Source organism: Rhinoraja longicauda, chromosome 2 (genome assembly GCF_053455715.1).
Source record: "Rhinoraja longicauda isolate Sanriku21f chromosome 2, sRhiLon1.1, whole genome shotgun sequence".
In the NCBI taxonomy this organism is placed as follows: Eukaryota; Metazoa; Chordata; class Chondrichthyes; order Rajiformes; family Arhynchobatidae; genus Rhinoraja; species Rhinoraja longicauda.
The window spans coordinates 19,172,947-19,197,549 of record NC_135954.1 but is presented as its reverse complement, the minus strand read 5'-3'; the positions used below and the strand labels follow the sequence as shown (position 1 = coordinate 19,197,549).

Here is a 24,603-nt window from a genome sequence, read left to right as displayed (position 1 = left end):
GTTTCTATGCTGTACGGCTCAATGATTGTATGACTCTTACGATCAGTGGGAATAATAGAAACCCATGTTCCTCTGTGCTGGTGAATTCAATTCAAGTGCAGGTGGTAAAAGTTACAAAAAGTACAACCCTCCAACCTGTTCTGTCGACAAGGGAAGCTCCAAAGATAAGGTAATGAATTTATTAAATATTTGGAAATGTGTAAGACAAGCAGTTGATCTGATTTCTGTACTATTGCTGGAGGCCTATTGCTGGAGGTCTTGGTTTGGATTTTTAACAGTGTTGCCTGCACTCAGTGTTGCCTGCACTCAGTGTTGCCGGACACTTTGGAGTGGGACCTTGAGCTAGTGATCCACAGATTTGGATGCTTAACTAATATTCTTGAATTAACGCCGATAGGCGTTGAGGCACCAAGCTTGAAGCAATATATCTTTCCAAAGCAACGTTTAATGGCTTAAAGGTATTTTAGCTTCAATGTTTGCGTTTTGGTGTCCTGAAAATCGTGATGTTTGTAAGCTCTGAATGGATTAAACTTAACCCTATTCAGCGTTGTTTCACATTGGATAAAAATAGTTAACTGTGTAATTTGTTTTATCTTTGCATTGTGAGTAAAAGTTTGTACACAATCCCTTTGAATGCTGAGTTACAGTCAATACATTTATGGCTTTATCAATCGTAACCTCTACAATTAAAGATAACTTATAACTATTAATGATACACACCAAATTATTGATCAACGGACACTTTATTGTTTTATTGAGAAGCTGTCATAAAAAATAATGCGCTACTTGTGAACATATTGAAATGTAACCCTTGCTGGATTCATGGTTTGGAATACAGTGCCCTTCATAATGTTTGGGAGAAAGACCCATCATTTATTTATTTGCATCCACAATTTGAGATTTGTAACAGAAAAAAATCACATGTGGTTAAAGTGCGCATTGTCAGACTTTATTAAAGGGTATTTTTATCCACTTTGGTTTCACCATGTAGAAATTACAACTGTGTTTATACATAGTCCCCCCATTTCAGGGCATCATAATGTTTGGGACACAGCAATGTCATATAAATGAAAGTAGTCATATTTAGTACTTTGTTGCACATCCTCTGCATGCAATGACTGCTTGAAGTCTGCGATTCATGGCCATCACCAGTTGCTGGGTGTCTTCTCTGGTGATGCTCTGCCAGGCCTGTATTGCAGTCATCTTTAGCTTCTGCTTGTTTTGGGGGCTAGACCCTTTCAGTTTTCTCTTCAGCATATAAAAGGCATGCTCAATTGGATTCAGATCGGGTGATTGACTTGGCCACTCAAGAATTGACTATTTTTTAGCTTTGAAAAACTCCTTTGTTGCTTTAGCAGTATGTTTGGGATCATTGTCTTGCTGGATAATGAACCGCCGGCCAATGTTTTGAGGCATTTGTTTGAACTTGAGCAGATAGGTTGTCTCCATACACTTCAGAATTCATTATGTTACTACCATCAGCAGTTGTATCATCAATGAAGATAAGTGAGCCAGTACCTTCAGCAGCCATACATGCCCAGGCCACAACACCCCCACCACCGTGTTTCATAGATGAGGTGGTATGCTTTGGATCTTGGGCAGTTTCTTCTCTCCTCTATACTTTGGTCTTGCCATCACTCTGAGATTAGTTAATCTTCAACTCATCTGTCCACAAGATTTTTTTCCAGAACTGTGGTTGCTCTTTTAAGTACTTCTTGGCAAACTGTAACCTGGCCGTCCTATTTTTGCGGCTAACCAGTGGTTTGCATCTTGCAGTGTAGCCTCTGTATTTCTGTTCATGAAGTCTTCTGTGGACAGTGGTCATTGACAAATCCACACCTGACTCCTGAAGAGAGTTTCTGATCTGTCGAACAGGTGTTTGGGAATTTTTCTTTATTATGGAGAGAATTCTTCTGTCATCAGTGTGGAGGTCTTCCTTGGCCTGCCAGTCCCTTTGCGATTAGTAAGCTCACCAGTGCTCTCTTTCTTCTTAATGATGTTCCAAACAGTTGATTTTGGTAAGCCTAAGGTTTGGCTGATGTCTCTAACAGTTTTATTCGTGTTTCTCCACCTCATAATGGCTTCTTTGACTTTCATTGGCACAACTTTGGTCCTCATGTTGATAAACAGCAATAAAAGTTTCCAAAGGTGATGGAAAGACAGGAGGAAAGACTGGGTGCTGAGAGCTCTCTTATACCTGCATTAAGGAGGTAATTAAACACACCAGAGCAATTGCAAACACCTGTGAAGCCATGTGTCCCAAACATTATGGTGCCCTGACATGTACAGTAATTTCTACATGATGAAACCAAAATGTACAAAAATACCCTTTAATAAAATCTGACAATGTGCGCTTCAACCACATGTGATTTTTTTCTATTATAAATCTCAAATTGTGGAGTACAGAGGCAAAGAAATAAATGATGGGTCTTCCTCCCAAACATTATGGAGGGCACTGTATAACTCGAGAGATTCTCTGCCAATTAATGGACTAAATTGTACCAATTAATGCATTGTGTTTGCAATATAATCCATTCAGAGTGGAAGCTTACTCATGGGAATCTTTGACCTCTCACATGGTGTAGTCCACCAAGCTCTTTGCACCTCCTGTCAGTTCCCCTCTTTGAACACATTTCTATGTGACGCGGAATCAAATTTCTGTGAAATCCTCAGGACTAATATTTTGTTGAAAGTGCAATGAGGTTAGAAGCTGGTGTTGTAGTTTCCCCTGAAATATCTTTATTATTTATTTGCACTAATCCACCTGGTAGCAAGATCACAATTTACAGAAGTCTCCAAGATAAAAAAGGCTTTAAAAAATCACTGAAGTTTGGCCATGAGTATCTGAGAAAATATCTGATGAAGTTTATTTGAGAAGGAGATTCAAAACAGGCTTATTCATGGAAGACGGAAGGGTGTGGTGGAAGAGTGTTATTCTAGCCGGAGGTCAGTGACCAGTGAGGTTCAACAGGGATCTGTGCTAGGACCTCTGTTGTTTGTGATGTGTATAAAGGACATAACTTAAAAGTGAGAGGATCAAAGTTTAGAGATCCATGAATCTGGTCGACAGGAGAGTGGTGGTGGGAGTCAACATCTTTCAGGTCCTGGGCATGCATATCTCTGATAATCTGTCCTGGGCCCAGCACATTGATGCAATCAAAAAGAAGCCTCTTCAACCTCTCTGCTTCCATAAAGGCTTGAGGAGATTTGTCATGTTGCCGAACACTCTTTTGAATTTCTTCAAGAGTATGGTGGAGAGCAAAGTGACTGGTTACATCACGGCCTGATCAAAAGCCCGCACTACCCTGGCCACACTCTCATCTCATTGCTACCTTCAGGTAGAAGGTGCAGGACTCTGAAAACTGTTCCTTCCAGGTTTAAGAATAGCATATGACAATTAAATGCTTTTGACTCTTGGCTATCTTGTGTATATTACTACTCAATGACAATATTATTCAACTGCTCTATTTAGAAACATTGAGCGAAAACCATTGACTTAAATTTAACATTCAGAGAATAATTACACATTTAATTCATGCATTTGTTAAAACTGAAGAAATAACTTCCTGCAATTTTTATTTGTGGTTATTATAAGTGACATAACAAAAAGATGTGATCACAACATTGACTCATGGCTCAAATCAATTACATTAATGGTGCAAAGGACAAGGTTTATAGGCGTGTTATCTGGCTATCCTTATATAGACAATAGACATTAGGTGCAGGAGTAGGCCATTTGGCCCTTTGAGCCAGCACTGCCATTCAATGTGATCATTCACAATCAGTACCCACTTCCTGCCTTCTCCCCATATCCCTTGACTTCGTTATCTTTAAGAGCTTTATCTAGCTCTCTTTTGAAAGCATCCAGAGAATTGGCCTCCACTGCCTTCTGAGGCAGAGAATTCCACAGATTTACAACTCTCTGACTGAAAAAGTTTTTCCTCATCTCCGTTCTAAATGGCCTACCTCTTATTCTTAAACTGTGGCCCCTGGTTCTGGACTCCCCCAACATTGGGAACATGTTTCCTGCCTCTAATGTGTCCAATCCCCTAATTATCTTATATGTTTCAATAAGATCCCCTCTCATCCTTCTAAATTCCAGCGTATACAAGCCTAGTCGCTCCTGTCTTTCAACATACGACAGTCCCGCCATTCCGGGAATTAATCTAGTGAATTTACGCTGCATGCCCTCAATAGCAAGAATGTCCTTCCTCAAATTTGGAGACCAAAACGGCACACAGTACTCCAGGTGCTGTCTCACTAGGGCCCTGTACAACTGCAGGAGGACCTCTTTGCTCCTATACTCAACTCCTCTTGTCATAAAGGCCAACATACCATTAGCTTTCTTCACTGCCTGTTGTGCCTGCAAGCTAACTTTAACTGAATAGCTGCGGTCCTAGCACCAAGCCTTGCGGTACCCCACTAGTCACTGCCTGCCATTCTGAAAGGGACCTGTTAATCCCTACTCTTTGTTTCCTGTCTGACAACCAATTTTCTATCCATGTCAGCACCCTACCCCCAATACCATGTGCTCTAATCTTGCCCACTAATCTCCTATGTGAGACCTTATCAAAGGCTTTCTGAAAGTCCAGGTACACCACATCCACTGATTCTCCCTTGACTTTTTTCCTAGTTACATCCTCAAAAAAAACTGGAAGATTAGTCAAGCATGATTTCCCCTTCGTAAATCCATGTTGACTCGGAACGATCCTGTTACTGCTATCCAAATGTTCCACAATTTCATCTTTTATAATTGACTCCAGCATCTTCCCCACCATTGATGTCAGGCTGACTGGTCTATAATTTCACCTTTTTTCTCTTCCTCCTTTCTTAAAAAGTGGGATAACATTAGCTACCCTCCAATCCACAGGAACTGATCCTGAATCTATAGAACATTGGAAAATGATCACCATTGTGTCCACGATTTCTAGAGCCTTTTCTTTAAGTACCCTGGGATGCAGACCATCAGGCCCTGGGGATTTATCAGCCTTCAGTCCCATCAGTCTACCCAACACCATTTCCTGCTTAATGCAATTTTCCTTCAGTTCCTCCGTCACCCTAGGACCTCTGTCCATAGTACGTCTGGGAGATTAGTGGTGTCTTCCTTAGTGAAGACAGATCCAAAGTACCTGTTCACCTCATCTGCCATTTCCTTGTTCCTCATAATAAATTCACCTGTTTCTGTCTTCAAGGGACCCACGTTTGTCTTAACTATTTTCTTCCTCTTCACGTACCTAAAGAAGCTTTTACTATCCTCCTTTATATTCTTGGCTAGCTTGCCTTCGTACCTCTTCTTTTCTCCCTGTATTGCCTTTTCAGTTATCTTCTGTTGCTCTTTAAAAGAGTCCCAATCCTCTGGCTTCCTGCTCACCTTTGCTATGTTATACTTCTTCTTTGTTTTTATACTGTCCTTGACTTCCTTTGTCAGCCACGGTTGCCTCTTACTCCCCTTAGAATCTTTCTTCCTCTTTGGAATGAACTGAACCTGCACCTTCTGTATTATTCCCTGAAATACCTGCCATTGTTGTTCCACCGTCTTCCCGACTAGGGTCTCTTTCCAGTCAACTCTGGCCAGCTCCTCTCTCATACCTCCATAGTCCCCCTTGCTCAATTGTAATACTGACACTTCCGATTTTCCTTTCTCCCTCTCAAATTGTAGATTAAAACTGATCATGTTATGATCACTACCCCCCAATGGCTCTTTTACCTTGAGTTCCCTTATCAAATCCAGTTCATTACACAACACTAAATCCAGAATTGCCTTCTCCCTGGTAGGCTCCAGTACAAGCTGCTCTTACAATCCATCTCGGAGGCACTCATTGTGGTATTTCAATATATGTAAAACCAAGAGACCAAGACACCAGCAATTTCATGGATTTAAGAAAGCATATTGGAAGCTTGACTGATGCTTCACTTCACTGATGCATATTTTGAGGACAGATCCTCAATTTTGCCAGGTTCTAGCTTGGGTGCAAACACCTGTAACATTTATGGTTGTTCTTCTGGGAAAAAATGATTCTCTGTCATTTATTGAGCCCTCTGCACTCAGCAGTCTTACCTGAAATAGGCCGCGGGATTTTTCTCTGCTGGGCGGGGGCTTCAATATCGGGAGCCACGACCGCCCCGACGTGCAGCAACAGCGGCAGCGACAGCGTGTTCGCCCGCCCCGGATCGCGGGGCTTGGGTCGGCCCGCTGCGGACCTTTCACCGTCTGGCGCGGCCTGCAACTACAACAGCCTGACCGCGGGAGAAGACGGCAGGGGAAGGGAAAAGACATTGTGGCCTTCCATCACAGTGAGGAGAGGACTGGAGGAGACTCACTGTGATGGATGTTTCTTTTTTTGTGTGTTGGTTGGGGTTGTGTAATTTGCCTATTTTAATGCTTTTATTGTGTAATTTGCCTATTTTTAATGCTTTTATTGTTGGACTGTGGGTGACTGAATTTCGTCCAAAAAACTTGTTTTTTGGATGACAAATAAAGATATCTTGAATGTACAAAACTACTTTTTCAGTTTCCCAAAGGAATCATTATCTTCCTTAAAATTATTTTATTCTTTAGTAGTACATTGAAGCTTATTCAAGCAGTTAAAGTTTCTATTAAATATTTTCATCCTTCTGCTGATATCAAAGTGCTGCATGTTTGTAATGTAAATTAATTGTCAGTACTCAGATTCTGATTGTTTTATTGCCATATACAATAGGGTATAATGAAATTTCTTGCTTGCATGAAGCTGCCAGAATAAACAGTGTACATGGTAATGATAAATACATCTGATGATACAATTAATGTTAAATAAATCCGAAGCTGTGGCGCGTCGGTAGAGGCCCGAAATAAAGGCAAGGAGCCAGGTATTTTGGGGGCGTTATGGTTTTAATGCACGGTTATCAGACGGGTCGAGTCTGCCGGAATGGCTTCGCGCCCAAAACCTTGTCCTTATATATGTAGTCCGGACCGCCCTCCTGGACTGGTCCATTTCCGTGACTAGGGGTCGGTAGTGGTATGCCCCGACCCTTGGGAGCCGCCACAGGACCCCCCCCCCCCAGAACCGGAGGCACGAAACGCACTGGTGGTCGCACAACCCGACCGGACCGCGTACGGTAATCGGTCGACAGAGGGACCGGCGGAGGCACAGTTGGAGGGACCACAAAGAAATATAAAATACAATAACTGAATAACTAAATGAGGGTATCATCAAATGCTGGAGTAACTCAGCGGGTCAGGCAGCATCTCAGGAGAGAAGGGATGGGTGACGTTTCGGGTCGAGACCCTTCTTCAGACTCGACCCGAAACGTCACCCATCCTTTCTCTCCTGAGATGCTGCCTGACCCGCTGAGTTACTCCAGCATTTTGTGAGACCTTCGATTTATATCAGCATCTGCGGTTATTTTCCTATCCTCCTGAATAGCTAAATGAAATAGGTTTAAGATTAAGTGTAGGTAGTTGCACCACTGGGGAAACGGATGGGATAGAGATGGTTCATATTTTCAGGATCCTGATAGCAGTGGGGAAGAAGCTGTTCTTGGTCTGAACATCTGGGCTTTCAAGATTTTGTATCTTCTCCCAGAATGTAGAAGAGAGAAAAGGGACTGGTCAGGGTGGCAGACATCCTTGACAACACCACCGCAGTGGGCTGGGTACCAAATAATGATGAGACGGAGTACCGGAAGGAGACTGAGAACCTCGTAACCTGGTGCCAAGATAACAAGTGTGAAGGAAGGAACTGCAGATGCTGGTTTAAATCGAAGATAGACACAAAATACTGGAGTAACTCAGCGGGATAGGCAGCATCTCTGGAGAGAAGGAATGGGCGAGACATTCAGTCTGAAGAAGGGTCTCGACCCGAAATGTCACCCATTCCTTCTCTCCAGAGATGCTGCCTGTCCCGCTGAGTTACTCCAGCATTTTGCGTCTAGCCAAGGTAACAACCTCTCCCTCAATGTCAGCAAGACAAAGAAGATTGGGATTGACTTCAGGAAGCTAAGAGGCTCGTATACCCTGGTATACATTGATGGCACTGAAATAGAGAAAGTTGGTAGCTTCAAATCCTTTGGAATAAATATCACCAGCAATTTGTCCTGGAACAGCTACATCGAAGCAATCTATTTACTTTGAAGGCTTAGGAAGTATAGCATGTCCCCAACAACGCCCGCTAACTTCTACAGATGCGCATTTTATCGGGATGCTTCACAGCATGGGTTGGGAATAGCTCCATTCAAGACCACAAGAAATTTCGGAGTTGTGAACGTAGACCAGACCATCATGCAAGCCAATCTCCATCTACACCTCATTCTGCCTCGGCCACCAGCATAATCAAGGACCAGACTCACCCCGGTCCTGCTCCCCTCTCCCAACAAGCTAGATATCCAGAAGTTTGAAACGCATATCTCCAGATCCAGGGTCAGTTTCTTCCCAGCTGTTACCATCTAGAGAGTGGTCCTGACCTCCCATCAATGGGTGGCACGGTGGCGCAGCGGTAGAGTTGCTGCCTTACAGCGAATGCAGCGCCGGAGACTCAGGTTTGATCCTGACTACGGGCGCCGTCTGTACGGAGTTTGTACGTTCTCCCCATGACCTGCGTGGGTTTTCTCCGAGATCTTCGGTTTCCTCCCACACTCCAAAGACGTACAGGTATGTCGGTTAATTGACTGGGTAAATGTAAAAATTGTCCCTAGTGTGTGTAGGATAGTGTTAATGTGCGGGGATCGCTGAGCGGCGCGGACTCGGTGGGCCGAAGGGCCTGTTTCCGTGCTGTATCTCTAAATCTAAAAAAATCTAAATCAAAACCTCATTGGAGACCGAACTATCTTTAATTGGACTTCACTGGACTTCATCTTACACTAAATGTTATACTCTTTATCCTGTATTGTACACTGTGGATGGCTTGATTGAATTCATTAATAGTCTTTTCACTGACTGGGTAGTATGCAACAAAAAGCTTTTCACTGTACCTCGATGCACAGGGCATAATAAACTAAACTCATAAACTAGTCTTCAATACTCCCAGCCTTCCTGATGCAATGTATTGTGAAGATGAACAAGATGGAAGGAAGTGATAAACTGGACTGCATTCTTTACTGTCTACATGTTCAGGTAGTCAAGAGCAGAGCAGTTGCCCTAACAGGCTGCGATGCATCCCGTCAGAATACTTTCTCTAGCTCATCTGTAGAAATTTGAAAAAATCCTCTGGACATGCTGAATCATCTCAGGTACAGAAGAAATTAAATGTGCTGATGAGCTTTCTTGATCACGGCATCAGTGTGAAGGGACCAGGACCTAGGTTACTGGAGAGATGAATGCTTAGAAACTTGCAACTGTCAGCCATCTCTTAACATATTCTGTTAATCAGAATGTTGATGAGGAGGTTCGAGGAACAAATATGCTGGGAAATTGCAGACAGCTGACTGGAGACACAATTGGCAGGCAACAGAGTGTGCTGGTTGTTTTCCAGACTTGTGGTCAATAGACAATAGACAATAGGTGCAGGAGTAGGCCATTCAGCCCTTCGAGCCAGCACCGCCATTCAATGCGATCATGGCTGATCACTCTCAATCAGTACCCCGTTCCTGCCTTCTCCCCATACCCCCTCACTCCGCTATCCTTAAGAGCTCTATCCAGCTCTCTCTTGAAAGCATCCAACGAACTGGCCTCCACTGCCTTCTGAGGCAGAGAATTCCACACCTTCACCACTCTCTGACTGAAAAAGTTCTTCCTCATCTCCGTTCTAAATGGCCTACCCCTTATTCTTAAACTGTGGCCCCTTGTTCTGGACTCCCCCAACATTGGGAACATGTTTCCTGCCTCTAATGTGTCCAATCCCCTAATTATCTTATATGTTTCAATAAGATCCCCCCTCATCCTTCTAAATTCCAGTGCCTCCCAGATTGGTGCTGGGCCCATTGCTGATTCTCATTCAAATAATTGACAAAGATGACAATGTGCAAGGCATGATTGGTAAGTTTGCAGATGACACTAAAATAGGCAGTACCGTAGTCAGTGGAGAATTCCAGCAGTTGGGCAGGTGGGCCGATGAATGGCAAATGGAGTTTAATTCAGACAAGTGTGGGGTAGTTTATTTTGGGTAGTCAAACCAGGGCAGGATCTTCACAGTGAACAGTATGGCCTTGGGGAGTGTTGTAGAATCTGGGAGTACAAGTGCGCAGTTCCCTGAAAATGGTGTCACAGGTAGATGGGGTGGTGAAGGAGGTTTTTCCATGAATCATAGAGTTAAGTATGGAAGCTGGAACATTATGTTGGTGAGGCTGCATTTGGAGTAATGTGTTCACTCTGCTATAAGAAGGATGTCATTAAGCTGGAAAGGGTACAGAGAAGATTTACGAGGATGTTGACAGTCTCGAAGCCCTGAGCTATTGGGAGAGGTTGGGCAGACTACGACTTTATTCCCTGCAGCGAAAGATGCTGAGGGGTGATCTTATGGAGGTGCATAAAATCATGAAGAAAATAGAAAGGATGCATGCACGTCTTTTTCGCAGGGAAGTGAAAACAAGAACTAGAGGGCTTAGGTTTAAAATGAGATGGGAAAGATTTAATAGGAACCTGAGGGTGGTAACCTTTTCACAGAGGGTGGTGGGTATGTGGAACAAAGTGCCAGAGGAAGTAGGTGAGGCAGGTAAAATAATAAACTTTAAAAAGCATCTGGACAGGTACTTGGAGAGGAAAGGTTTAGAAGGGGTTGGACACGTTAGAGGCAGGAAACATGTTCCCAATGTTGGGGGAGTCCAGCACAAGGGGCCACAGTTTAAGAATAAGGGGTATGCCATTTAGAACTGAGATGAGGAAAAACTTTTTCAGTCAGAGTTGTGAATCTGTGGAATTCTCTGCGTCAGAAGGCAGTGGAAGCCAATTCTCTGAATGCATTCAAGAGAGAGCTAGATAGAGCTCTTAAGGATAGCGGAGTCAGGGGGTATGGGTAGAAGGCAGGAACGGGGTACTGATTGAGAATGATCAGCCATGATCACATTGAATGGTGTGCTGGCTCGAAGGGCCGAATGGCCTCCTCCTGCACCTATTGTCTATTGATATGGGCAAGTCATGGACAAATGGGGCATCTTGGTCAGCACAGATGAGTTGGACCAAAGGAACTGTTTCTGTGCTCCATGACTTGATGAAAGGGTTCTGTTCACCCGCCACACTCCTTTGGCCAACAACCAACATTTTGCAAAGGACAAGGTTGTTGTTCTTGATCCCTTTCCCATATTGCGTCTCATCGTTGCTGATCTGGCCGACAACAGTGCTGCATTTAAAGATAAAGCTGGTGCTGTACTTTGCTGCAATATCTTTGACGTACAAGGAATAGAACGGGAGCGAGCGTACGATATTGAGGAGCACTGGTGTTAAGGGTCAAGTTGGAGGAAATGTTGGGACCGGTTCCAGCTGATTCTGGTCTGGTAGTCAGCATGTTCAGACGCTAGTTGAAGCCTTTCTAAAATGAAAATCACTTCTGAAAACAAAGGAGCTCATTGCTTTTATACTTGAACACATTTTTAATTGTATTCTAGTACAGATGGAAAGTTGAAGAAGTTGATAACACCACCTTGGCTCTTGCTCTGGCATAAGTAGGTCATAATTGTTTAATCCTTCTATGTAAATGCAAGTTCTCTTCTCTTTTTCGACATTTTGTGCTTCTGGTTGTTACCAGTTTGAGTTAGTTCTTGCCATTGTTTCCGCTTTGAACTTTAAATGTAATGGTAACAACGAGTCTATGCGAGTACAGATTACTGATGGTTCATCCATTGAGACTATGTGGCTGGAGCTGAGAAATTAAAAGGGGATAATGAGCCTGTTGGGTGTGTACCATTAACCTTGAAAGAGTCAATGGGAATTAGAAGATAGCAGAGAACTGCAAAACTAATAGGGTTGTGATGGTGGGGGATTTTAACTTTCCCAATATCGACTGGAACTATATTGGGACCATAGTGCCAAGGGCGTACATGGGGTGGAATTTGTCAAATGTATTCAAGTAAGTTTCCTTAGGCAATATGTAGATGGCAGCACGAGATGCTACAAGTATCCACAGGATCCACACTATCCACAGTAGACCCACTGGAAATAAATGGGTCTACTGTGGATAGGGTGAGCAGTTTTAAATACCTGGGAGTCTACATCAAAGAAGATCTGACATGGACAACACACATTGCCGCACTGGTGGGTAAGGCAAAGCAGCGCCTTTACCACCTTAGACAGCTGAGGAATTTCAGACTGTCTCTGAGGATCCTTCAATGCTTCTACTCTGGGGCTGTCGAGAGCATCCTGTCCGGCAACATTACAGTCTGGTTTGGGAACAGCTCTGCCCAGGACAGGAAGGCCCTGCCGAGAGTAGTGCGTTCGGCAGAACGCACCATGGGAACTACACTCGACCCCCTGCAGGACCTATACATCAGGAGGTGTAGATCGAGAGCAAGCAAGATTATGAGGGACCCCTGCCACCCAAGCAACGGACTGTTCCAGCTGCTACGGTCAGGCAAACGCCTCCGCTGTCATGCTGTGAAAACGGAGAGGATGAGACGGAGTTTCTTCCCACAGGCCATCAGGACTGTTAACTATTATAACTCCAGGGACTAAATTTTTATTTTCTGTATTAACTTTAATTTATATGCTGTAACTGTAATTCTTTTTTTGCACAATCTGTAGGCATTGCCACTTTCATTTCACTGCACATCGTGTATGTGTATTTGACAAATAAACTTGACTTGACTTGAAGGGAGCGGGTAAAACTACTGTTTGGAAATTGGGAAGGGCAAGTGACTGAATTGTCGTTTGCCAAGCCTTTTGGGGCCAGCGACTACAGTTCTATTAGCTTTAAAATAGTTATGGATAAGGATGTGTCCCAGCTCGAAACATCACCTATCCATGTACTCCAGAGATGCTGCCTAACCCGCTGACTTACTCCAGCACTTTGTGCCCTTTTATGCCGAAGGACAAGTTAAAGTCGTAAATATGGAATGAGTTTCTGGAGGAAGTAGTTGAGGCAGGTACAATAACAACATTTAGAAGACAGAAGATAGGGATCTGAAGAAGGGTTCTGACCCGAAATGTCACCATCCTTTTTCTCCAGAGATGCTGCCTGACCCGCTGATTTTCTCCAGAGATGCTGCCTGACCCGCTGAGTTACTCCAGCACTTTGTGTCTATATCTTTGGTATAAACCAGCATCAGCAGTTCCTCCCTAAATATTGAGAAGACATTTGGATAGGAACATGGATAGGAAAGATTTACAGGGATAAGGACCAGCCACAGGCAGATGCAACGAGCTTAGACTCACAGATTCGTTCATCACGGCAACATGCCCTTTGGCCCAGCTTGCCAATGCTGACCAAGATGCCCCATCTACACTTGGCCTACCTGCCCAAATTTGGACCATTTCTCCCCAAACCTTTCCTATCCATGGACCTGTCCAAATGTCTTTTAAATGGTGTTAGAGTTTCTGCATCAATTACCTCCTTTGGCAGCTCTTTTCAAATACCTACCACCCTCTATGTGGAAAAAGTTGGCCTCAAATTCCCATTAAATCTTTCCCCTCTCACCTGAAACCTGCATCCTCTGGGTATAAGTCTCTGCGCATCTATCCTATCTATTCCCCTCATGATCTTGTGTACGTCTGGAAGATCACCACTCATACTTCTGATGTAAATCTTCTTTGTACTTTTTCCAGCTGAACAACATTTTTACTATAGTAGGGTGACCAAATCTGAACACAATACTCCAACTGTGACCTGGGAAGGAACGACAGATGCTGGTTTAAATCGAAGATAGACACAAATACCTGGAGTAACTTAGTGGGACAGGCAGCATCTCTGGAGAGAAGGAATGGATGACGTTTTGGGTCGAGATCCTGAGTTACTCCAGCTTTTTGTGTCTATTCCAGCTTCTATACTCAATACACTGGCTAATGAAGGCCAATGTGCCAAAAGCCTTCTTGATCACCTTATCTACCTGTGATGCCACTTTCAAGGTGCTATGGCACGAGAATCGAGAGTCCCAAGGCTGCGTTGCCTGCCTGGTGCCTCAGGTTCAGGACATCGCATCTGACGGTGCAGAGGAATTTGGAGTGGGAGGGGAAACATCCAGTCGTCGTGGACCATGTGGGTACCAATGATGTAGGTAGAACAAGGAAAGAGGTTCTGCTGAGGGAATCTCAGCAGCTAGGGTCTAAATTGAAAAGCAGAACCAAAAAACGAATAATCTTCATGAGCAAATTGGCATAGTGTCGAGAAGATTAAACATTTGAACGCGTGGCTCAAATATTGGTGTTCGTACGTTTCTCCCCTGCCTTCTCCCCATAACCCCTGACACCTGCACTGATCCATAATCTATTTATCTCTACGTTAAAGATATCTATTGACTTGGCCTCCACTGCCTTCTGTGGCAATGAATTCCACAGATTCACCACCCTCTGACTAAAGAAATCCTCCTCATCTCTTTCCTAAAGAAGTGTCCTTTAATTCTGAGGCTCTCCACATCCACTCTAGCCAGGCCTTTCCTTGCTGAATGACTTTGACTCGGTATAACTAGACATGCCAAATTTTCATTTGCATTGCTCAGTGGCATGAGAAATGTACCATTACATACAAATGATCACAGTGTAATGGTCCTCAGGAGATCCTGAAGATTTATTGAGTTCTTTCCACAATAGAAAAATTGTTACCGAACCAGCATGCTCGGTTGTGCATCTGATCGCACCACATGATGTATTTTCCAACCATGTCTGTTCTGTTGCGGTGTCAGCCTAAAAATGTGAATCATGAATGACCTGCAAACCTGGGCTGTTTGAGTAGTTTTGATTTTGAATAGTGTGTTAGCTGCAATATCTTTTAAAGTTCAGGTTCTTTCCAAGCAGTTGTTTTGTTGATTATGGTTAAACAGCCATTTCCATGAGTCAAGCAGGTCCACTATGAACCCAACCTTCCCTCCAGTTATGTAGAGCCTAGTGTGTGGAAGTTGATCATTATAGACAATAGGTGCAGGAGTAGGCCATTCGGCCCTTCGAGCCAGCACCACCATTCAATGTGATCATGGCTGATCATTCTCAATCAGTACCCCGTTCCTGCCTTCTCCCCATACCCCCTGACTCCGCTATCCTTAAGAGCTCTATCCAGCTCTCTCTTGAATGCATTCAGAGAATTGGCCTCCACTGCCTTCTGAGGCAGAGAATTCCACAGATTTACAACTCTCTGACTGAAAAAGTTTTTCCTCATCTCCGTTCTAAATGGCCTACCTCTTATTCTTAAACTGTGGCCCCTGGTTCTGGACTCCCCCAACATTGGGAACATGTTGATTTATTCACAAAATGCTGGAGTAACTCAGCAGGTCAGGCAGCATCTCGGGAGAGAAGGAATGGGTGACGTTTCGGGTCGAGACCCTTCTTCGGACTGATGTCGGGGGGCGGGACAAAGGAAGGATATAGGTGGAGACAGGAAGATAGAGGGAGGTCTGGGAAGGAGGAGGGGAAGGGAGGGACAGAGGAACTATCTAAAGTTGGAGAAGTCGATGTTCATACCGCTGGGCTGCAAACTGCCCAGGCGAAATATGAGGTGCTGTTCCTCCAATTTCCGGTGGGCCTCACTATGGCACTGGAGGAGGCCCATGACAAAAAGGTCAGGCTGGGAATGGGAGGGGGAGTTGAAGTGCTCGGCCACTGGGAGATCAGTTTTGTTAATGCGGACCGAGCGCAGGTGTTCAGCGAAGCGATCGCCGAGCCTGCGCTTGGTTTCGCCGATGTAAATAAGTTGACAACTAGAGCAGCGGATGCAATAGATGAGGTTGGAGGAGGTGCAGGTGAACCTTTGTCTCACCTGGAAAGACTGTTTGGGTCCTTGGATGGAGTTGAGGGGGGAGGTAAAGGGACAGGTGTTGCATCTCGTGCGGTTGCAGGGGAAAGTACCCGGGGTTGGGGTGGTTTGGGTAGGAAGGGACGAGTGGACCAGGGAGTTACGGAGGGAACCGTCTCTGCGGAACACAGAGAGGGGAGGGGATGGGAAGATATGGCCAGTGGTGGGGTCCCGTTGTAGGTGACGGAAATGTTGGTGGATGATATGTTGGATCCGCTGGCTGGTGGGGTGGAAGGTGAGAACGAGGGGGATTCTGCCCTTGTTGCGAGTGGGGGGAGGGGGAGCAAGAGCGGAGCTGCGGGATGTAGAAGAGACCCTAGTGAGAGCCTCATCTATAATGGAGGAGGGGAAGCCCCGTTTTCTGAAGAACGAGGACATCTCGGAAGCCCTAGTGTGAAACACCTCATCCCGGGCACAGATGCGGCGTAGACGGAGGAATTGGGAGTAGGGGATAGACGTTTTGCAGGGGACCGGGTGGGAAGAAGTGTAGTCCAGATACCTGTGCGAGTCAGTGGGTTTATAGTAAATGTCCATCACTAGTCTGTCTCCTGTGATGGAGATGTACAGAAACGGGAGGGAGATGTCGGAGATAGTCCAGGTATATTTAAGGGCAGGATGGAAATTGGAGGTGAAGTGTATGAAGTCAGTGAGTTCTGCATGGGTGCAAGAGGTAGCACCAATGCAGTCGTCGATGTAGCGGAGGTAGAGTTCGGGGATGGGGCCAGTGTACGTCTGGAACAGGGATTGTTCGATGTACCTGACAAAGAGGCAGGCGTAGCTAGGGCCCATGTGAGTGCCCATAGCTACGCCTCTGGTTTGGAGGAAGTGGGAGGAGTCAAAGGAGAAGTTGTTGAGGGTGAGAACCAGCTCTGCTAGGCGGAGGAGAGTGTTGGTCGATGGGGATTGGCTGGTTCTACGGTCGAGGAAGAAACGGAGGGCTTCAAGACCATCCTTGTGGGGGATGGAAGTGTAGAGTGACTGGACATCCATGGTGAAGATGAGGGAGTGGGGGCCTGGGAACCGGAAGTTATCGAGGAGATGGAGAGCGTGTGAGGTGTCTTGGACGTAGGTGGGGAGGGATTTAACCAGGGGGGATAGGATGGAGTCGAGGTAGGTGGAGATAAGTTCGGTGGGGCATGAGCAGGCAGAGACAATGGGTCTGACGGGACAGTTGTGTTTGTGGATTTTGGGTAGGAGGTAGAATCGGGCCGTGCGGGGCTGGGGAACTATGAGTTTGGAGGCAGTGGGGAGTAGATCGCCGGAGATGGTGAGGTCCGTGATGGTGCTGATGATAAAGGTCTGGTGTTTATCGGTGGGGTCATGGTCCAAGGATAGGTAGGAAGAGGTGTCCGAGAGTTGTCGTCTGGCCTCGGTCCGGTAGAGGTCAGCACGCCAGACTACCACGGCCCCTCCCTTGTCAGCGGGTTTAATGATTAAGTCCGGGTTGTTGCGGAGTGAGTGGAGGGCTGCACGTTCAGGAGGGAAGAGTTAGGGGAGTGGAGAATTTGAGGTGGTTTGGGAACATGTTTCCTGCCTCGAACATGTCCAACCCCTTAATAATCTTATACGTTTCGATAAGATCTCCTCTCATCCTTCTAAATTCCAGTGTACACAAGCATAGTCGCTCCAGTCTTTCAACATGTGACAGTCCCGCCATTCTGGGAATTAACCTAGTAAACCTACGCTGCACACCCTCAATAGCAAGAATATCCTTCCTCAAATTTGGAGACCAAAACTGCACACAGTACTCCAGGTGCGGTCTCACTAGGGCCCTGTACAACTGCAGGAGGACCTCTTTGCTCTTATACTCAAATCCTCTCGCTATGAAGGCCAACATGCCATTAGATCATTAATCCGTGCAATCAATGCATTTGATTCATTAATAGGTCATGTACCTATTTCATTCTCCTATCACTTCAAAAAACAGAAATTATCTTTACAACAATGCTGATTAATACCTACTGAAATTGCTTGGTCAGCAATTATTTACCATAAGTAAAATAATCAGATTAATCTTTGTATTTTAAATTGCTGTACGATTGGAATTGGGTTACAAGTCATTTCAGAACAGCATTTAAATATTATTACATAATAAACAAACCCAAAGTACTTCACTGGAGCTAATCAGAGAAAACTCAACTCTGGGCACATTAGGAGATATTAAGAAAAATGAATTTTTAGGGATGAGAGAGATATTGATAATCAAGGAGGTAATTCTGGATTACATTTTACAACAATGTCAGCAACACCATTGTCAAATTTGCGGATGACACTACGGTGGTGGGACTCATCACCGGGGGGGACGAGTACGCCTACCGGGATGAGGCGGAGCAGCTGACAGTGTGGTGTGGAGAAAATAACCTGCTCCTCAACACCTTAAAGACAAAGGAAATAATAATAGACTTCAGAAAGAATAAAACGGACATGGTACCATTAACTATCAGAGGGGACTGTGTGGAGAGGGTGGCGGATTTCCGCTTCCTGGGAATCCATATTGAGGAGGACCTGACGTGGAGCGTGAACACCTCTGCGCTGCTGAAAAAGGTCCAGCAGAGACTGCACTTCCTGAGGGTGCTCAGGAAGAATAACATCACTCAGAGACTGCTGTTGTCCTTTTATCGGTGCTACATTGAGAGCATCCTAACATACTGTGTATGCGTATGGTACACCAGCTGCACAGCGGCTCAGAGGAAAGCGCTCCAGAGGGCCATTGACAACGCCCAGAGGATTGTCGGCTGCCCTCTACTTACCTTGGAGGACTTACACAGTTCCCGCTGCATCAAAAAATCCCAGAGTATTATAAAGGACATTTCCCACCCCGGACACTCCCTGTTTGAACTGTTACCGTCAGGCAGACGGTACAGATCTACAAGGACAAGGACAAACAGACTTAAAAATAGTTTTTACCCCACTGCTATAAAGGCACTAAATGTAGCCGCCAAGGAACGCAGGGGCGATACATAATAAGAGACTGTGAAATCGACAGAAGGATGTAGGGTTGGGTGTTTATGCGTGCTATTTTCATGATATTTATTTTAGTTGTTTATCTTTTTTAAAATATTTTACCTTGTATGTATCGTTAGCTTTTAGAAATGTTTGAATGGTGCACTGACTGGCTGACATTTTACAATTTCGTTGTACATGGCTCATGTTACAATGACAATAAAGGAACTATTCTATTCTATTCTAATACCTACTGAAATTGCTTGGTCAGCTTCAGCCATAAGTAAAATAATCAGATTAATCTTGGTATTTTAAATTGCTGTACGATTGGAATTGGGTTACAAGTCATTTCAGAACAGCATTTAAATATTATTACATAATAAACAAACCCAAAGTACTTCACTGGAGCTAATCAGAGAAAACTCAACTCTGGGCACATTAGGAGATATTAAGAAAAATGATTTTTTAGGGATGAGAGAGATATTGATAATCAAGGAGGTAATTCTGGATTACATTTAACAAAAAACGGGTCATTTGAGGAGATGATATGGTGCATAGATAATACAAATTGCAGTTGACAACAGAGTTTGGGTGCACCTCACAGAACTGAAGTTAGGTACCATGTTTCCTGCTTTGCAAAAGTGATTAGGAAAGAACTGCAGATGCTGGTTTAAATCGAAGATAGACACAAAATGCTGGAGTTACTCAGCGGGACAGGCAGCATCTCTGGAGAGAAGGAATAGGTGACATTTTGGGTCGAGACCCTTCTTCAGACATGTCAGGAGAGTTGACGGTACAGAGATAAAATGTAATCTGAGACATTAAGACTGGTTGGAGATCTGGGAAGGGGGAGGGGATGGAAAGAGAAGGAAAGCAAGGGCTACTTAAAGTTAGGGAAGTCAATGTTCATACCACTGGAGTGCAAGCTACCCAAGCAAAATATGAGGTGCTGTTCCTCCAATTTGCGCTGGGCCTCACTCTGACAATGGAGGAGGCCCTGGACAGAAAGGTCAGGTTGGGAATGTGAGGGGGAGTTGAAGTGTTGAGCAACCGGGAGATCAGGTAGGTTTAGGCGGACTGTGCGGAGGTGTTCAGCGAAACGATTGCCGAGCCTGCGCTTTGTCTCGTCGATATACAGGAGGCCACACCTGGAACAGCGGATATGAAAAATGAGTATGGTTCTCAACTACCGGGTTTACGTGAAGCATTTTGGGTCATTTTCATGTCAAGTCTCTGAGAACATTAACACATGCAAGCTTGTATGCGTAAACAATTGTAAATTCACAATTTTATTGGCAAATTTATTTTACTGGGTAGTTAGTGGCAACATTCGTGGGACTTTATTCCTATTGAAAACCAATAAGAATGGAAATTGGTACATGGATAGTGTTTCTTGCGACACAGATCTTGTGCATGCAGGTTTTGCATCACAGAATTAACCACTGTGCATGCAGCAATGATTTATTCTCAATTTGAGGTTTTCATTGCGAATATGCGGCACGGTAGCGCAGCGGTAGAGTTGCTGCTTTACAGCGAATGCAGCGCCGGAGACTCAGGTTCGATCCTGACTACGGGTGCTGTACTGTAAGGAGTTTGTACGTTCTCCCCGTGACCTGCGTGGGTTTTCTCCGAGATCTTCGGTTTCCTCCCACACTCCAAAGACGTACGGGTATGTAGGTTAATTTGACTGGGTAAATGTTTAAAAAAAATAATTGTCCCTAGTGTGTGTAGGATAGTGTTAATGTGCGGGGATCGCTGGGCGGCGCGGACTTGGTGGGCCGAAAAGGCCTGTTTCCGCGCTGTATATATATGATATGATATGATATGATATGATTCTGCACTTCTACACCGTTGCTAACTATTAAAGATTTATCTTGTTCTATATCATTGGTTTAATAATAATTCCATATTCTTTCAACAAAGGTATTCACATGATTGACGATGCAAGAAGCCAGGAATCCATGGCAAGAAATACCTCACATACAACCAGGTCCTGGCCAGTCAGCGTTTCTAAGGTTTAAAAACTAGTCTGTACTATTGAGAATAAATGAAAAGTATTGTTTTGGTGAATAATGATATTATATCAATGCAATGCAACATTCAAAGTATGTCTTGACGTATAAAGAAAATTTCACAAGAGGTCATTGCAGAAATAGTTTTCTGATTAACTCATAACAAAACAGATTTTTTTTTAAAGATGCTATTTGTGATACTGACTTTTAGTTAACAGAAAATTTATTATTTGTCTTCCATCTGTGCTTTGTTTCCAATTGACCCTTATTCATTTAATTGCATGTACTTGTATTTTAACCTGTTCCAACCGAGTAGCTGCAATTGTTAGTTTCTTCTTGATATTGCCAAAATATAGTTCATAAGTTCATAAGTTCTCGCAGCAGAATAAGGCCATACTGCCCATCATCTACTCCGCCATTCAATCCTGGCTGATCTATCTTTCCCTCTCAATCCCATTCTCCTGCTTTACCCGCATAACGCCTGACATCCTGACTAATCAAGAATCTATCAATCTCCATCTTAAAAATATCCATTGACTTGGCCTCCACAGCCTTCTGGGGCAATGAATTCCACAGATTCACCACCCACTGACTAAAGAAATTCCTTCTCATCTCCTTTCGAAAGTCACGTCCTTTTATTCTGAGGCTGTGGCCTCTGGTCCTAGACTCTCCCACTGGTGAAAACATCCTCTCCGCCATTCACTCTATCTAGGCCTTTCACTATTCGGTAAGTTTCAATTAGGACCCCCCTCATACTTCTAAACTTAAACTCAAATTCATACTTAAGTACAGCAACAAAACAGCTCCAGGCTTTTTTCCCCTTCAGTCACCAATCAACGAGCAAAGCAAAGGCCAGGCATTACCTTTAGCAGTAAGATAATGAAGCAGCAGTCAAAAAACATGAATTTCTGCTTAGTCTTACCATTATAAAATTCATTCATAGGAAGTATATTTCAAATCAACAAGAAAATATTTCAATTTACAACATTTTCTTGTTATTATTTATTATATTAAATAATCATTTATGATTACATCTCCCCCTCTCAAAATATGCTTTTCTCCTTAAACTCACATTGTTTTTATGGATAACAGAAATAAATCATCTACCTTGTTTTAAAAGATAAAGTGATTTCATGTATGTTCAGATTATTACGGAGTTGGGATCAGTTTGGATCAAGCTTAGTTCATCATTAGCTCTCACAAAATTATGAGCAGTGGGAATTTTATAAGTATTGATGACTTCTTTACCTCCTAGAAGGAAAATCATTGATAAATAAGCCACTGCAATACACATCCAAACATCATCATCATTATTATTTTGTATGTCATTAAAATTATCATTATTCTTTATGGAATCATAAACTGATTTGATTGTGTTTGAAACATAGAAACACAGAAAAATAGGTGCAGGAGTAGGCCATTCGGCCCTTCGAGCCAGCACCGCCATTCAATAAGATCATGGCTAATCATCTAAAATCAGTACCCCCGTTCCTGCTTTTTCTCCATATCCCTTGATTCCTTTAGCCTTAAGAGCTAAATCTAACTCTCTCTTGAAAACATCCAGTGAATTGGTCTCCACTGCCTTCTGTGGCAGGGAATTCCACAGATTCACAACTCTGGGTGAAGAGGTTTTTCCTCATCTCAGCCCTAAATGGCCTACCCCTTATTCTGAAACTATGACCCCTGGTTCTGGACTCCCCCAACATCGGGAACATTTTTCCTGCATCCAGCCTGTCCATTCCTTTAAGATTTCTTGGAATCTTCAGAGGCTATAAATTGTCATTGCCTATCCGTTCTTTCATGGGAAAGAACTGACAGAATTTGCAATTATGTGCAATACCATTCAAATCTCTAATTAAAATTAAATGGCCAGAATCTAGAGCAAATTATAGAAACTATAAATAGGTGCAGGAGTAGGCCATTCGGCCCTTTGAGCCAGCACCACCATTCAATATGATCATGGCTGATCATCCAAAATCAGTACCCCGTTCCTGCTTTCTCCCCATACCCCTTGATTCCGTTAGCCCTGAGAGCAATATCTGACTCTCTCTTGAAAACATCCAGTGAATCATGATAAACAACATATGCGCACACTGCAACAGGTAATTCTTTTTCTTTGAATATAATCGATTGCTCGAGCTCCTGGACAGAAGTTACACTTTACCTTCAAATCCTGCTCCGAAGAATCAAACACATAATCCTGGTGAACAATCAAGTGGTGCACTGACGATCGTTAAGTACTTAGAGTGCTATTATTCAGATTCAATTTTAAATTTGGGTACATCTTTGCTCTCAGGGGATGGAAAAGATCCAATGACAATATTTTCAAGAATGCTACTAAAACAGCTGAACTTCTGGTTTACCTTGTTACTGTTTGTGAGAGTTTGCTGGGTACATTATAACTGCAAAAGTATTCACTGAACAAATAATCTTTTGGTCATTCTGATTTGATGGAATGCATCGTAGAAATCTTTGTCTTTTAAAAAAATTATTATACTGTTACTTTGTGTAGTTATCCCAAATAGTAGGATGACATAGAACTAGTGAATGAGTGATTGATGGTCGGTGTGCATTCGATACTCCGAGAGGCCTGTTTCCGTGCTCGTTCCTCTCTGCTACTCTGCTTGCTGAGTATTTCCAACATTTTGAGTTTTGATTTCCGACTGGAAGACAGACTAAGAAAGTTGTGACCAAAAAGGTTGATGAGGTCAGATGTAGATGTTGTATGTATAGACCAGCAAAGTATTCAACAAGGTTCCACACGGTAGACTGCTCTGGAAGGTGAGATCGCATGGGATCCAAGGAGAGATAGCTGAATGGATAGAAAATTGGCTTCATGGAAGGAAGCTGAGGGTGATGGTGGAAAGTTGCTTCTCGGACTGGAGGCCTGCATCTAGTGGTATGCCTCAGGGTTCGGTGCTGAGCCCGTTACTGTTTGTCATCTATATCGATGATATGGATGAAGACATACATGGCAAGATTAACACGTATGCAGACGATACAAAAATGGGTGGTTTTACAGATAGTGAAGATGGTTGTGAAAAATTGCAGCAGGATCTTGATCGATTGGCCAGGTGGCCTGAGTAATGGTTGATGGAATTTAATACAAGAAATGTAAGGTGGTGTATTTTGGGAAATCTAACATGGGCAGAACCTACACAGTGAATGGCAGGGCTCTAAGGAGTGTTGTAGAGCAGAGGGATTTAGGAGTGCAGGTGCAGGGTTCCTTGAAGGTGGAGTCATAAGAAGATAGGGTAGTCAAAAAGGCTTTTGGCACATTGGCCTTCATCAATCAGAGTATTGAGTATGGAAGTTAGGAGGTCATGTTGCAGTTGTATTAGACGTTGGTGAGGCCGCATTTAGAGTATTGTGTGCAGTTCTGGGCACCATATTATTGGAAAGATGTTGTCAAGCTGGAAAGAGTACAGAGAGGATTTACGAGGATGTTGCCAGGACTAGAGGGTCTGAGCTATAGGGTGAGGTGGAGTAGGCTGGGACTCTATTCCTTGGAGCGCAGGAGGATAAGGATTGATCTTATAGAGGTGTATAAAATCATGAGAGGAAGAGATCGGTAGATGCACAGAGTCTCTTGCCCAGAATGGGCAAATCGAGAACCAGAGGACATTGGTTTAACATGAAAGGGAAAGATTTAATAGGAATCTGAGGGGTACCTTTTTCACACAAAGGGTGGTGGGGGTATGGAACAAGCTGTCAGAGGAGGTAATTGCAACAGGGACTATCCCAACATTTAAGAAACAGTTAGACAGGTACATGGATAGACAGGTTTGGAGGGATATGGGTCG

The 24,603-nt window shown here is 43.8% G+C and overlaps 1 protein-coding gene across 1 annotated transcript in view; it reads left to right on the top strand.

Annotated features, from left to right (window-relative positions):
- The window catches only part of cep72 (centrosomal protein 72), a 166,208-nt gene that overhangs the window by 99,360 nt on the left and 42,245 nt on the right, over window positions 1-24,603 (top strand). Inside the window, exon 6 of the mRNA XM_078427331.1 lies at window positions 20,712-20,803. Within this exon, the coding sequence (XP_078283457.1) occupies window positions 20,712-20,803 (92 nt within the window). The remainder of the gene's footprint in view (window positions 1-20,711; window positions 20,804-24,603) is intronic.